General features: G+C 42.9%; 1 protein-coding gene across 1 annotated transcript in view; it reads left to right on the top strand.

Moving 5' to 3' along the window:
• Nucleotides 1-5,622, top strand: part of HAUS6 (HAUS augmin like complex subunit 6) — a 38,299-nt gene extending 32,677 nt beyond the window's left edge. Inside the window, exons 16-17 of the mRNA XM_029055856.2 lie at nucleotides 434-1,474; nucleotides 5,097-5,622. Coding sequence (XP_028911689.1) covers nucleotides 434-1,474; nucleotides 5,097-5,179 — 1,124 coding nt within the window. The 3' untranslated portion in view covers nucleotides 5,180-5,622. The remainder of the gene's footprint in view (nucleotides 1-433; nucleotides 1,475-5,096) is intronic.
• The last annotated feature ends 10,888 nt before the right edge of the window (nucleotides 5,623-16,510 follow it).

Below are 16,510 nucleotides of genomic sequence, written 5' to 3' on the forward strand. Positions count from 1 at the left end.
GCTTTATTAATAATAATAATGATGATGATGATGATGGTGATGATTGTGGTATTTGTTAGTGCTTACTATGTGCCAGACACTGTACTAAGCACTGGGGTAGATACAAGATAATCATGTTGGTCACGGTCCGTATCCCACCTGGGCCTCACAGTCTTAATCCCCATTTACCAGATGAGGTAACTGAAACACCAAGAAGTTAAGTGACTTGTCCAAGGACACACAGCAGACAAGTGGCGGAGCTGGAATTAGAATCTGGGTCCTTCTGGTATCTAGGCCTGTCCTCTACTAGGCCATGCTGCTTTGCTGCACCTGTGCCACTTTTTCAGCCCCTTTGCCCCTGAGCACAATATTTACGGGCAGACTCTAATATAGAAAATTGTATTCTACTATAGAGAATTATTAAATACATGGCATGTTTGTTTTTCTTCCTCAGTCACTGAAATCAGGAGCTCATGGAGAAGTGCTCTTCGAACCGAAGACCGTCCAAATCTCGAGTTGGTTCAAACTGGTGTAGCATTTGACCAAGCCTTGCCTGATTCATTGCCTGAATTTAGGAACCAGACAGATTTAAGCATGGCCTGCTTTCTCTCTGCATCTTCTATCACCGATTTTAGCCAGGCTGTCTTACCGGAAGAGAAGGCCGAATCCAATTACATGGAGCCTTTGCCTCAAGTGCATGGAACACCTGGTCCTACTGCTGACCGACCAGCACAGAAACAAACAGAATTGCTAAATAACGAACGATTGTGGGAGCAAGAATCTGAATGCTCAGTTGTAAACAGAAGCCTTGAAGAAGTGAAAGTAGGGATGGTTTTGTCGGCTGTAGCCAAAAGTATGCCCATGATAGACGGTAATGTAGAGGACTCTGTTAAACTGGATAGCTTAACTACTTGTCAAGATCTTTCTTCTGTGCAGACATCTTTGTCATGGAATTCTTCTCAGATACCAAGCGGTACTAGTTGTGACGACCGGTTTGGCATACTACATGAAACTCTTCCAGAGGAACCTGGTAACTTGAGTCTCTTGAGCTTCACGAGTACAGAGGCTGAGGATGACAATAGAGTGAAAGTAAGGACCCCGGTGCACAGTGGCATCTCACCAGAAGAGAAAACGGGGTGGGGAGACGTCTCTCGAGAAGCAAAATTGGATTTTCAGACTATTTACAGTAGATATGAGGCCCTGAAAAAATGTGTGTTCGAAAAGGAAGATTTTCATCCGTCTTCTCTTGAAACACCTGCAAAACACAAATCCGAATTGAGCCTTTCTTCATCTAACACAAGAGCAGATGATGACATGTTCAATCCCCTGGAAAGTCTGCTTACTTTAGATATGGACTACATAAAACCATCTTTACAAATGTCTCTTGCTGAAAGGAAGCACTCTCTTTCACCACTAATTAAGTTTTCTCCCATGGAACAAAGGCGAAGGTCACTGAAACCAAAGAAACCTGGAGAGTTTTTACCCAGTTGGAAGGGTAAGGTTTTGTTAAAGTAACACATGCTTTATGTTTTCTGTCAGAAGTAATTGTGAATACACACTTTCTCTGCTTAGTTTTTAGCCAGAGCACTCCTCTTAGTAGCATGCCCGGTGGGAGAGAGTTATTTAAATAAGTGTTTTGGTTGAGGAAGTAAATGCAAGTTACTTAGACTCTGAGCCCCATGTGGGACAGGGACTGTATCCGGCCTGATTAATTTGTATCTACCCTATCGCTTACAACGGTGCTTGACACATACATGGTAAGCGCTTAACAAATAGCAATAAGAGTAAAAAATAGGGACTAGCTCATCATTTTTCACCAAGAAAGTTCATACTACTTTTGGTCCCAGTGGAGAGTGGATGGCCCAACAGCTGTTAAAATATTTGTTTTCAGAGATCTTCCCAGCTAGAGAATTTTGTACTTATCCCATCCATATCTACCCGTGCAACTCTATTCCTGTCTTTTTTTTTTTTTTGCCATCCTCAGTACCTCCCACCTCCCCATATCACTGGCTTGAGAGAGAACATACCCACTAACCCGCAGCAGATTCACAAGAGTTCCTGCCACAAACACATTCCCACAGAACCAGCAGAAGCACAGTAGAAAGTTTGGGGCATGTTTCTTGTAGGAATACTGCCTGATTTCTTTAGACTTGGGTCATTTCTTATTATCGTGGCAAACTTGGTGCTGCTCACTGGTTTTGACTTGAAAGGCAGTCACTTGAATTTGTGAGAAAGGGGTACTTGTATTAAGACACTAGCATTATTTCCACATGACAGACCCAATTCAGGTGGCTTGTGTCAACACTGCTGACTGCCATCACTTAAGAGAAAAGATATGTTGACTTTGACGTACAGTCTTAAGGTTAGCATATATAGTGAGATGACCTCTTGCATGTGTGAAAATAATTCATTTTAATGTGGTACGTATGCTGATGGGGTCTAGGATGTATTTTAAAATCCTACTGCCATACTCGCTCATGTGATTGTCCCGCTTTTTGTATACTTTTGGCAGCTAAAAATTGTTGAGGGGGATATGTGGGAAATTAAGTCGAGCAATAAGGGGAGGAGGAGAAGAAAAAATTGGGAAAGGGAAGAGGGCAGTTGAGACTAAGCCTCTTACTGCTGTTGCATTCTCCCAAGTGGTGTATACAGTAGGCATTTTATGAATTACAGTAACTTCACTGCTTACAAAAATAACCTTTTATATCCTCATTCCTTGGGTGGAATTATGTGGTGGAGGCAGGTATGTAGAGAAGCAACGTAGCTCAGTGGAAAGAGCACAGGCTTGGGAATCAGAGGTCATGGGTTCGAATCCTGGCTCTGCCACTTGTCCCCTGTGTGACTGTGGGCAAGTCACTTAACTTCTCTGTGCCTCAGTTACCTCATCTGTAAAATGGGGATTAAGACTGTGAGCCTCACATGGGACAACCTGATTACCCTGTATCTACCCCAGCACTTAGAACAGTGCTCTGCACAAAGTAAGCGCTTAACAAATACCAACATTATTATGTGAATAAATGTGGTAAACAAATAATTAAGTTGGACACAGTCCCTGTCCCACAGGTAAGGAAACTGAGGCAAAGAGAGATTAAGTGCAGAGCTGGGATTAGGAGCCCAGATCCTCTGACTCACAGGCCCATATTATAATTCATATAAAGATGTATTAATAGAAGAAGAAAAAATTCCACCATTCAAATGACAATAGGGCAAATTAACATTACAAATATTAGGCATAAAAGAATATTGCTAGATCATAGGATCTATAGTTCAAATATAGTTCACTTCGAAAAACTGGTCAGGTCTCGTAGCTGTATTTCAGACAAAGGGGATGAACTCATAATTTTCTCCCTGGGTGCTTTGGGTTATTTCAAATGGACAGTCACCGTCCCCAGAAGTGCTTAGATGATCCATTTGGCACTTAATTGCGTATTATAGACCAAGGTTTCAGTTATGTCTTAAGCCTGGCATATGTGATAGGCATTTTAGATACAACTTTTCCAAGCATTATTTCATTCATTCAGTCTCATTTGTTGAGCACTTACCGTGTGCAGAGCACTGTACTAAGCGCTTGGGAGAGTACAATACAACAATAAACAGACACTTCCCTGTCCACAACGAGCTTACAGCCTAGAAGACAAGTGTATAATCTAGACGTGGTGTATTGGATAACAATTTTTGCATAAATTCACACTAATTATCCCTTTATTTGGAGAGTGGGATCTTAGCGAAAAGCAGTGCTAGAATAAGCTGGAACCAGACAGCTCAGCTCCAATATTAAAAAAAAAAAAAAAAGGAAAACAAGTCATGGAATGGGTCAGTTGGGAGAGTGCCTCTGTGGAGCCAAGGAGGCTCTGTGCCATCTGGGCTGTTGTCCCCAGCCCCTGCTGTCTTTTTGGTTGCCAACAGCCACAGCCCCTCTTCTCCCATTTTAATAATAATAATAATAATGTTGGTATTTGTTAAGCGCTTACTATGTGCCGAGCACTGTTCTAAGCGCTGGGGTAGACATAGGGGAATCAGGCTGTCCCACGTGGGGCTCATAGTCTTAATCCCCATTTTACAGATGAGGGAACTGAGGCACAGAGAAGTTGTGACTTGCCCACAGTCACACAGCCGACAAGTGGCAGAGCTGGGATTCGAACTCATGAGCCCTGACTCCAGAGCCCATGCTCTTTCCACTGAGCCACGCTGCTTCTCATTTTACTTTATCCAGACTCCCTGACCGGCCTGTAATTAAAGCACACACAGTCCCTGTCCCACATGGGACTTACATGTGCTGTGGGAGAACAGGTATTTTGCCTCCATTTTTCAGATGAGTAAAATGAACCCCAGAGCTGTAAAGTGGACTTGCCCAAGATCACGCAAGCAGTGACTCTCCATTTATTTCCTGTGCACCCCTACAACATTCCTATTTTGGTTTCTTTGTGACCTTTGTCATCTTTTTGTTTTATGTCATGTCCTTGTATTTTTGTATCGGTGATTAGCTACTGGTTTCTTTCAGGCCTATGGCTTTTTCTGGAGTTTCTCAGAACTCTGGCTTCTGTAGCCTGACTCATGTCGAGTCCTTGTTCAGCTCTGTGCCAAGTAGAAATCCCAAGCCCACAAACGCTTCAGGTGGAGGAATAACTTGGCATTTAGGTTGAACAGATATTCCCCATGTGGGCAGGGAACATATCAGTCAACTCTTATGTACTCTCTCGAGCGTTTAGCAAGTGCTCAGTAAATACCACTGATAGATGGGGTTAAGCAAATTGTGAGCATAAACAACTTTCTTATAGGAATCTGGAATGGGAAGCAGAGTGACATAGCAGAAAGAGTACCGCCTGAAGTCAGAAGACCTGGGTTCTAATCTCAGCTCTGTTGTTTGCCTACTGCGTGACCTTGGGCAAGTCACTTAACTTCTCTGTGCCTCATTTTCCTCATCTGTAAAATGGAAATTAAATCCTACTCTCTCTTAGACTGCCATATGTGGGACAGGGGCTGTATCCTACCTGGTTATCTTGTATCTACCACAGTACTTAGGAGAGTGCTTAATAAGTATAATAATCTGGAATGCTATTTTATTTGAAGCCTGTACTATATATTTTTAATGCCTTCTCTCTTTTTTTTTTTTCCAGAAGAAAATTGGAGTAAGACCCTAGATGAGAGAGAATCCCCATCTGATTCAAATACTCAAAAAGAGGAAACAGTTGCACAGTAAATAGGATTATGATAAACCTAAATGGAAAATGTAATGCAGCAGTATAGAAAAAATAGATTTGTAATTAAAAATATCTTTTGTATTTTAATTCTCACTGTTTTTCTCATTAGATAAAAGTCTTAAGTGCCTATTAACATGCAAATGCCGGTCAGTTTGAGGCAAATTATTTCACTTTGCACTGCACTAAGTCACTGGATTGTTTATTCTAATTTCTCCTGGAAAGCCAAGTAGGATTTTAGAGGATGACTAGTTGAAGTTGCCCTGCATTCAGACATTTAAATTCCTTGGATTACCTTGGATTAAGTGGTGACAAAAATAACTTTCTGGTATCTCATCTGATTTACAAATTTAAAAATTTCTGTGTATTAGCAGAAGAATAAATAATCCTTGTTAGCTACCAAATTAGCCAACTTTTTGTTTATTAAAAGGCTACTTGAAAAATCTGCTTCCTTCTGTGGTAACAATCAATCAAGCAGGGGTATTTATTAAAACCTACTGAGTGCTAAGCTCTGTACTAAGCACTCGGAAAAGAAGAACAGAAGCAAAGCACCGTTTTCCTACCCATAATGAGTTTACAATCCAGCGCAGTTAGAAAAATATGATGTACGGATAGGGGGAGCAGGAGAAAGAACATCATTCAATCAGTAGTGTTTATTGAGTACCTCCAATGTGCAAGAGCACTGTAGTGAGGAAGATTATAATGGAGGGTGGGTATAAAGTTCATAAGTGCTAGAGATCGGATGGATTTGTATGACTTAAGAATGCTGGAATTAGGATAGGTTTGTTGGTGGAGATAGGATTTTAGGTTTTGAATGTCAGTCCGTCAGTCATATTTATTGAGCATTTACTGTGTGCAGAGCATTGTACTAAGCACTTGGGAGAGTACAATATAACAGTATAACAGACATTCCCTGCCCACAACAAACTTACAGTCTAGGGGGCGGAGACAGATATTAATACAAATAAATGAAATTACAGATATATATGTAAGTGTTACAGGGCTGGGAGGGGGGATAAATAAAGGGAGCAAGTCAGGGTGATGCAAAAAAAGTGGGAGAAGAGGGCTAGGGAAGACCTCTTGGAGGTGTGCTTGTAATAAGGTTTTGAAGGTGGGGAGAGTAATGGTCTGTCGGATATGAAGAGGGAAGGCTCTCCAGGCCAGAGGCAGGACATGGGTAAGAGATTGACGGCGAGATAGATGAGATTGAGGTAAAGGGAGAAAGCATTTGAGGAGCGAAATGTGCAGGCTGGGTTGTTAGTAGGAGAGTAGTGAGGCGAGATAAGAGGGGGCAAGGTGATTGACTGCTTTAAGGAGTTTCTGTTCAATCTGGAGGTGGATGGGCAACCACTGGAGGTTCCTGAGGAGTGGGGAAACATGGCCTGAAGGTTTTTGTGGCAAAATGATCTGTGCAGCAGAATGAAGTAGGGACTGTAGTGGGGAGAGACAGGAGGCAGAGGGATCAGCAAGGGGGCTGATACTGTAATCAAGCGGGGATAGGATAAATGCTTGGACTAATGTGGTAGCTGTTTGGTTGGAGAGGAAAGGGCAGATTTTAGCGATACCGAGAAGGACGAACTGACAGGCTTTAGTTATGGATTGAATATTTGGGGACAGCTTTGGCCTGGCAGATTTGGGGGAAGGAGATTTCTATGTTGGGGGAGCAGCATGTGTGAGGAGCACTAGTTAGAGAAGCAAGAGTGAGGTACAGTTCCTGAGGGTTAATTTGGGGAGAATGTTTGTGGCCTTGAAGAGTACAGTCATACAGCTCCTTCCTCCATCTTCCAACAGGCCTACATCTCATCTTAAAAGAACCTTCTCCAGACCCCACTGCATCACCTAGCTATTGCCCTATCTCCTTTCTCTCATTCCTGTCCAAACGCCTCAAACAAGTTGAATATACCCGCTGCTCCCACTTCCCCAACTTCAACTTTCTGTCTAAAATTTGATTTCTGCCACTAAGACCCTCCTCTCCAAGGTCACCAATGACCTCCCTTTTGCCAAATCTAACAGACTCTATTCTGTTCTGATCCTCGCCTACCTCTCAGTCGCCTCTCCCACCATGGACCCCCTCTGGAAATATTCTCTAAATTTGTTTTTCTGACACAGTTCTCCCCTGGTTCTCTTACCTGTATGGCCAGTTGAGCTCTGTCTCTTTGGCTGGTTCTTCCTCTGCCTCCCATCCCTTCAATATAGGTATCTGTCAAGGTTCTCCTTTCCTCAATTTATGCTCACTCCCTGGGGAGCTCATTTGATCCCATGGCTTCAACTTTCACTTCTTGGTTGATGATTCCTAAATTTACCTTGCCTCACCCTGACCTTTCTCCTCTGGAATTGTGCATCTCCTCTCGTCTCCAGGATGTCTCCACCTGGATGCCCTTCCAGCACCTCAAACTCAGTATGACTAAAAACTGAATTCATCTCTCCCAGCAAAAACCCTCTCCACCTCACTTTCCCATCACAGTTGACAACATCTTCACCACCGTCCCTCAATCCTGCAATCTTGGCATTATCCTTGACTTCTCCCTGTCCACATTCAGACGGTCACCAAATTCTGTGCAGTCTTCCTCCACGATATTTCCCAAACCCATCCCTTTCCATCCAAAGTGGCCACCACAGTGACCCAAGTAACTTGTCACATGCCGGGCTGATTACCGCATCAACCTCCTTGCTGATTTCCCTGCCCTCGGTTTCACCCCCATCCAGTTGATTCTTCATGCCAATATTTGTTTTAGAAGAAATCATTGTTCTAAAATGTTCCGTCCATTTCTCCCCATTAAAAAACCTCCCATTCCTGCTCATTCCTTTCCACATCAAGCAGAAACACCTGACCATTGGCTTTAATACATTCAATCAGCTTTCTTGCCAATGTGTCTTACAATGTCATGTACTCTCTGTGGAAGAAAAGCCTCACCGACTCTGCATTGTGTTTGAGCGGGTAATGTTGGAGGCAAGTTTATTTACTATTAGCCCTTCTCCTAGCACTAGTAGACAGCGGCAGAGATTCCCCTGCTAGTCAAGGCCAATTCCGTTCTGAGTAAACCAGAGCTTCTTTTATACAATACAGCATCGAATTTAACAGGGTGAATATATCAGGATGGGCAGCAACACCCCTTGGGGTGGGGTTTTTTACCTTGTTCTCAGGGTGATTAAACCCCACTAAAGGAGTATCTTCATCTTGTTTTCAGTTAATCCTTTCAGGAGGCCTAGAGAACAAAGCCAAGATGTGTTGTGAACTTGATTGCCTTAGTAGCCAGCTGAAACCGGGGAAAAGGGGGCAAATGCAGGATCTTGACCATTATGCTTCCACTGCTCCCCAGTGCTTAATAAAGTGCTCTGCACACAGTAAACACTCAGTAAATACGATTGATGGATCAATTCTACTTATCCACTGTCTTCTCCCACTATATCCCAGTATGCTACGTTTTTCAGTCCTTACTGATGTTTTTCAGTCCTTGTTTTCATCTCCCACTGCTGATCTGAAAATTAGTGGTACACACCTTGCCTACTGGCTAAAACTCCCCCTTCGTATCGGATAGACCACAGCTTTCACCACCTTTAGCCATCTGAAATCCCATTTCCTCCAGGAGGCCTTCCCTGATAAATCACTATTCTCTCCACTTTATTTCCACCCCACAGCTGCCATAGCTGAACTTCAGCACCTAAAGCACTTAAATTTCCACCAACCTTGTAGCATTCACATACATGTCTTATATATTTTATTTTTATATTCTACTTCCTATTATTTTAGTGTTTGTCTCCCCTGCTATTGTGAATTCCTGAAGGGCAGAGATCATGACTTCTAATGCTGTTGTACTTTCCCAAGCATTTAGGACTGCCTGTAGTAGGCATTCGATGAATACTATTCACCGGTGATTCACTCATCTGTGAAGTGGCTGGAATTGTCCTCATTCTTCAGAGGCTATAATGGCATGTACAGGGTTATATAATAGCATTTACTAATAGTAATATTTATGAAGGGCAAACTGTGTGTAGAGCGCTGTACTAAGGTGATGGGAGACAATGCACAGGTGGGAGTTAGACATGATCCCTGTCCCTTGGGGGACTCATAATCTAAGATTTAATGATGCTTCCAGGTGCTCGTATGACTATGGATTTCTTCTGCTCTGGCATCCCAATACCTAGTGCTCGTGTTCTTTGACTAGCTTTGCTTTGTTTGATCGATCAATCATTCACTGATACATAGTGAGCACTTTCCGTGGACAGAACGCAGTACTAAGCGTTTGGGAAAGTGCAACAGTTGGTAGACACATTTGATAAACTCACCTCAGTTTACAACCACCACAGGAAAACAGTCTGTGTCATTTGATTCCTTACCCAACACATGCACTTAACTTGTCCCGAGTTTTCAGCCGAGCACTACAGGTGAGTAAATTCTTTCCTTCCCCCTCCCCATCTGGGCTGAGATTAAGCCATCCACAGTGAATGGATCTTGAAGGAAGAACTGCCCACAGTTTGTTAGATTTTCAAGGTGTTGAAGAGACTTGTACCTGTGAGGAGATAACAAAAGTCACAATGAGGAGACAAATTAATTTAGGAATGGATGGTTAATTAGATTAGGGAAGTAAGTTTCTCTACCATCATCTAAAATTTCAGGCTCAAGAAATCACAATATTCAATAAAGCGGGTGAATTTATAAATAGCAGATAAGATTCAAATGGAGAGAGGAGTTCAAATATATACAGAGGTGTTTAGGAGGTACCCTGCTGCAAAGTGCTTTAGAAAGAAGTTTGTATCTAAATGGAAAAAAATGTTCACTTAAATTGAAGAATCTACTAAAGTCAACCTTCGACTAATGCAGCCTCCTATGAGGACTCATTACAACTTCTCATTTAGTGTTGTGGCATGCTTTGAGTTTCTTTAACAAAAATGAAACTTGTTTGTTCATCATTACAGTATGAATGGATTTCATATGACTTTTTCCCAAGGTTATGGAACAGGTGCTAATTTATATCATAAATCAATGGGAGACTATTTCCTAGAGTACAACAGTCCATAATATAGCCACGTTTCTCTGGGAACAGATCTGGGTTCTATCATGGCGTTGTGCCTGTATCGTATTGTTGCTCAACTGAGATTTTGTTTTTAATTGACTGCCCCAATTCTGACACTTCAGAGTGGAAAAAATAATAATTTCTCCATAAAATGTATTAGCTTATTATGTTTTAAAACTTGGTTGCAAATGTCAAGGTAGGAGGCTGCTGGACTGTTACTTTGAGGCATGTGGTAAAACTCAGGATCTATCCGGTATAATTCCTTATTTTGCCATTTGAAGACAGCGCTTTTATGTTGGGAAAATAATGATTATTATGGTACTGTTCAGCGCTGACTTTGTGCTGAGCACTGTTCTAAGCACTGGGGTAGATATAAATTAATCAGGTTGGACACAGTGCCTGTCCCACATGGGACTCACTCTTAATCCCCATTTTACAGATGAGAGAACTGAGGCCCAGAGAAGTTAAGTGACTTATCCAAGGTCACACAGACATGTGGCAGAGCCAGGATTAGAACCCAGATCCTTCTCACTCCCAAGGCCATGCTGTATCCACTAAACCAGGCAGCCCTGCTCCCCCGACACAGTAAGCACATCTTTGTTTTGGATCCCTAAAATATAGATATATTTAATAAATCTAATAGGGTTTAATATTTTGTCTAATTTAGCCTTAGCAATGGGAACTGTAACCTTTTGCATCTGTTTTTTATAAGAAAAAGAAAACCAGTAGAATTTGGTTTAATGAGTATAAAAAGGGCCTGGAGCCTCTGTGACCCCATAACTATGTCCCTGAAGACCGTAACCTTGGTGTCGCTCTTGACTCCTCCCTCTCCGTTCAGTTCTCACATCCAGTCAACTGCTAAATCCTGTCCTTCTTCCTCCAAAACATTTCCTGGACCTGCACCTGCCTCTTCCTCTCCATCCCAACAGGCCCCACCCTAGTGATAGTAACTGGAGAAGCAGTGTGGCTCAGTGGAAAGAGCCTGGGCTTGGGAGTCAGAGGCCATGGGTTTGAATCCCGGCTCTGCCACTTGTCAGCTGTGTGACTGTGGGCAAGTCACTTCACTTCTCTGTGCCTCAGTTACCTCATCTGTAAAATGGGGATTAAGACTGTGAGCCTCACGTGGGACAACCTGATGACCCTGTATCTACCCCAGCGCTTAGAACAGTGCTCTGCACATAGTAAGTGCTTAACAAATACCAACATTATTATTATTAATTAATAATAGGATTAATCTAATTATGGTAGTTAATAATGGTATTAGGTCCACCCTGCTGCCTTAATGCCCCACCCCTGAAGTACTTAGGTAGTCACCCACCACCACTCAGGTCCAAATCTTTCTACTCAGTTGCTCCCCTTATCGGTAATATTAGACTGTAATTAGAGAAGCAGTGTGGCTTAGTGGATAGAGCGTGGGCCTGGGACTCAGAAGTACCTGCCATATGTCTGCTCTGTGACCTTGGGCGAGTCACTTAATTTCTCTGGCCTCAGTTCCCTCATCTGTAAAATGGGGATTACAGGCATGAGCCCCATGTAGGACAGGTACTGTGTCCAACCTGATTAACTTGCATCTACCCCAAGGCTTAGAACAGTGTTTGGCACATAGTAAGCACTTAACAAGTACCAAGTAATAATTATTATGATGATGTAAATTCCTTGAGAGCAGGGATTGTGTCTACTAACTGTAGTGCACTCTCCCAAGCACTTAGTAAAATGCTTTGCACAAAGTAAGAGCTTAATAAATACCATTGATTTACCTACTTTGTGAAGAGCATTGTACTGTGCACAGGTATGTAAAAAAAAATTGTATGAAAGTGCGAGTGGCATGTATTTATCTCTATGATCAATGTGCTGCCTGCCCACTCAATCATTGCCCTTTTTGCTCCAGTGGGAATATGGCTGGTAGGGATGAAAGTGTGAACGGCGCTGCACAAAATTATCACTGTAATCAATTCTGTTGTTCCTGACAGGAGACTCTGTCGTCATCATCCATCAGTTGAGCCTTTAAGGCAGGGAGCATATTGGGGAAAGATTAAAGGTGGTTATGAGTTTGGGCTTCCTCTAGAGAGCCAAAGGGTATCGGTAGGGGAAGCGCAGGAAGAATGATTACTTCTGGGAAGAAAGTTAATTTTTAGACTCCTTTTCCCCATTCCTCTCTGCCCCTCTTCCACACAAACCCTCTGCACAAAAAAAGCGAAGAGTAAAGGACTGGAGTAGCTGTTGGAAGATTTGTGGCTGAAGGTGGCCATGGTCACAGCTCAGAGGGACTAACAAAGAGGGCTAGAATGGAACAGAGAGCTCAATAGGATTAGGAAAGTTGGTAATGCTGAGACCTGATGAGGCTGTGGCTTGAAATTCCAATAGCTAAGGCTCATCTTTGGCCCTCCTGGCATGTCAAATATGCTCCAGCTTTTGCACAGTTCTGCCAGAATGTGTATTGATGATGATGATGGCATTGGCTAAGCACTTACTATGTGTCAAGCACTGTTCAAAGCGCTGGGGCAGATACAATTTAGGTTGATCACAGTCCCTGTCCCTAGTGGGGCTCACAGTCTTTACTAAGTTTTGGATAGATCTGACACTCCTTCTTCTGATAACGTGGTGCACACGTGCGGGGTGGTGTCAGATATGGGGTGAGTACTAAATGTGAATTTTTCTTCGTGCAGGATGTTCCAGGAACACAACCCCTGTATTATAGGAGTACTAACTGCATTTAAGCAACACTTTAAATTGGACAGGAGGAATGTCATAAAGGAGATTATAGTAGTTCAGGCATAAAATGACTAGAACTTTGACCACAAATTTGGCTAGATACAAGGGAGAAAATTTGTGGGAAGAACTGAGAAATGTAGGTGAGGAAGAAGTATCAAGATGTGATAACATGGAAGGAGAGGAATTTCTTGGAATGAAAAGGATCATAATGACATCAGAGAGAGCCTTTAGTGGTCAAGGGTGTGTTGGAGTGCAAGTAGGGTGTAGATTTGGTGTGGAGGAGAAAACAGGATTGTTTCTTTAAATTGTATTTAAATTTCCAATTTTATGCTAGTGTTATTTTTATATGCATGTCAGGTGTTTCTTCAGTGATGTTACTCCGTTTTATATTTACAAGTGGCTAAATGAGCAGTCACCCCTGTTACCTTTTGGTATACACAACAGAGTTAAAGTAATCTAGATTAATTTAGGTCATTGGACTCCAAGTCAGTCCAAAATTTAACAATTATAAAATCTTGATTTTGATGTGCGGGCTCTATAATGGAACAATAATAATCATGGTACTTCTTAAGTGCTTACTATGTGTCAAGCAATGGGGGTAGATACACATGTCACATGCAGGAGCGAAGATGTCAGAGGTGGGAGCGAAGAGAACGAGGCACAGTGAATAGGTAGAAAAGAGACAATAGAGAAGCAGCGTGGTTTAGTGGAAAGAGCATGGGTTTGGGATTCAGAGATGGTGCGTTCTGATCCTGGCTCCTCCACTTGTCAGCTGTGCGACTTTGGGCAAGTCACTCAACTTCTCTGGGCCTCAGTTACCTCATTTGTAAAATGGGGATTAAGACCGTGAGCTCCACTTGGAACAACCTTGTTTCTACCTCAGTGCTTAGAACAGTGGTTGGTACATAGTAAGCACTTAATAAATGCCATTATTATTATTATTATTACAAGATAATCAGCTTGCAGTCCCTGTCCCACCTGGGGCTCAACATCTAAGGAGGAGGGAGTAGGATTTAACCCCCATTTTACAGTGAGGAAACTGAGGGACAGAGAAATTGTAACTTGCCCAAGGTCACACAACAAAATGGTGTAGCTAGGATTAGAACCCAGGTCCTCTGACTCCCAGGCCCTAAGAATGGACCCAGATGCCTGTTCAGGTAAAACAAACTCGAGATTATTTTGCAGAGAGGGAAGAAGAGAAATCCCCCTTCCTCCCAAATGCTTATGATGCATTAAAAATGACCAAATATTTTCAGGTATTGCCTTCAAAAATACACATTGATTCTGTTGATGACCGTGAAGTATTGACTTTCAGTGGAGGACTAGAATACAGCATCCACAATGATTGTAGATCTCCCCGGGTGATAAAACGGCCTTTGTTTTTGTTTCCTAAAAATTTCTAGGAGAGTGAGATTAAGACCGTTAGAGAAGCAGCATGGTTTAGTGGATAAAGCACGGGCCTGGGAGCCAGAAGACCTGGGTTCTAATCCCAGCTCCACCACTTTCCTGCTGTGTAACTCTGGGCAAGTTACTCAATTTCTCTGTGCCTAAGTTTCCTCAACTGCAAAATGGGTATTCAATATCTGTTCTCCCTCCTGCTTGACTGAGAGCCACACGCCAAACTAATTCTCTTCCCCTCTTCAAAACCCTACTTAAAGCTCACCTCCTCCAAGAGGCCTTCCCAGACTGAGCTCCCCCTTTTCCCTCTGCTTCCCCCTACCCCCCCTTCACCTCTCCTCAGCTAAACCCTCTTTTCCCCCCTTTCCCTCTGCTCCTCCCCCTGTCCCTTCCCCTCCCCTCAGCACTATACTCGTCCGCTCAACTGTATATATTTTCATTACCCTATTTATTTTGTTAATGAGATGTACATCACCTTGATTCTATTTATTTGCTATTGTTTTAATGAGATGTTCATCCCCTTGATTCTATTTATTGCTATTGTTCTTGTCTGTCTGTCTCCACCGATTAGACTGTAAGCCCGTCAAAGGGCAGGGACCGTCTCTATCTGTTACCGATTTGTACATTCCAAGCACTTAGTACAGTGCTCTGCACATAGTAAGCGCTCAATAAATGCTATTGAATGAATGAATGTGGAACAGGGATGGTGTCCAACCTGATAAACATATGTACCCAGAGCTTAGAACAGTGCTTATCACATAGTAAGCGGTTATCAGATACCATAAAACAAAACAAAATAGAGAACTAATTACCTAACTGTGAAGTTTTCTAGGTTTTTGCTTATTCAATACCCTACACTATACAAGTTTGGGGAACAGCAAAGAAATTACTCTGGTTAATAATAATAATAATAATAAAAATGATGGTATTTGTTGAGCGCTTACTATGTAACAAGCACTGTTCTAAGCACTGGGATGGATACAGGGTAATTTGGTGGGCTCACACTTTTAATCCCCATTTAACAGATGAGGTAACGGAGGCACAGAGAAGTCAAGCGACTTGACCAAAGTCACTTAGAACCCACGTCTTCTGACTCCCAAGCCCGTGCGCTTTCCATTAAGGCGCGCCGCTTCTCTACTGTATTCCCTTTTTGCTCTGCTAGTTGGTAGACCTTGGTATAGCTTCCATGCCACTCAACCCGCTTCCAGAAGAAGTTGAGTTCTAATAATGGCACTGTCACCTAACTGCTGTGTGGCTTTGGGCAACTAGTCACCTAACCTCTCTGTGTCTGTTTCCTCATCTGGAAAATGGGGATTAAGACATTGAGCCCTATGTGTGTCCAACCAGTTCAGCTCGTATTTACTCCGGCGCTTAGAACGGTGCCTGGCACATAGTAATCGCTTAGCAGATACCACAATCTCGCTTATCCCGCCGTCGACCCCTGGGCCACGTCTTCCCATGGTCCTGGAATAATAATAATAATGTTGGTATTTGTTAAGCGCTTACTATGTGCTGAGCACCGGTCTAAGCGCTGGGGGAGATCCAGGGTCATCGGGTTGTCCCACGTGAGGCTCACAGTTAATCCCCATTTTCCAGATGAGGTAACTGAGGCAGAGGGAAGTGAAGTGACTTGCCCACAGTCACACAGCTGCCAAGTGGCAGAGCCGGGATGCCTTCCCTCTTCACCTCCGCCAAACTAATTCTCTTCCCCTCTTCAAAACCCTACTTAAAGCTCACCTCCTCCAAGAGGCCTTCCCAGACTGAGCTCCCCTTTTCCCTCTGCTCCCTCTACTCACCCTTCTCCTCTCAGCTAAGCCCTCTTTTCCCCCCCTTTCCCTCTGCTCCTCCCCCTCTCCTTTCCCATCCCCTCAGCACTGTACTCGTCCGCTCAACTGTATATATTTTCATTACCCTATTTATTTTGTTAATGAGATGTACATCACCTTGATTCTATTTATTTGCTATTGTTTTAATGAGATGTTCATCCCCTCGATCCTATTTATTGCTATTGTTCTTGTCTGTCTGTCTCCCCCGATTAGACTGTAAGCCCGTCAAAGGGCAGGGACCGTCTCTATCTGTTACCGATTTGTCCATTCCAAGCGCTTAGTACAGTGCTCTGTACATAGTAAGCGCTCAATTAATACTATTGAATGAATGAATGAATGAATGAATGAATGAAATAGCTTAGTGGCAAGAGCCCGGGCTTCG

The sequence above is a fragment of the Ornithorhynchus anatinus genome, chromosome X5 (assembly GCF_004115215.2).
Source record: "Ornithorhynchus anatinus isolate Pmale09 chromosome X5, mOrnAna1.pri.v4, whole genome shotgun sequence".
In the NCBI taxonomy this organism is placed as follows: Eukaryota; Metazoa; Chordata; class Mammalia; order Monotremata; family Ornithorhynchidae; genus Ornithorhynchus; species Ornithorhynchus anatinus.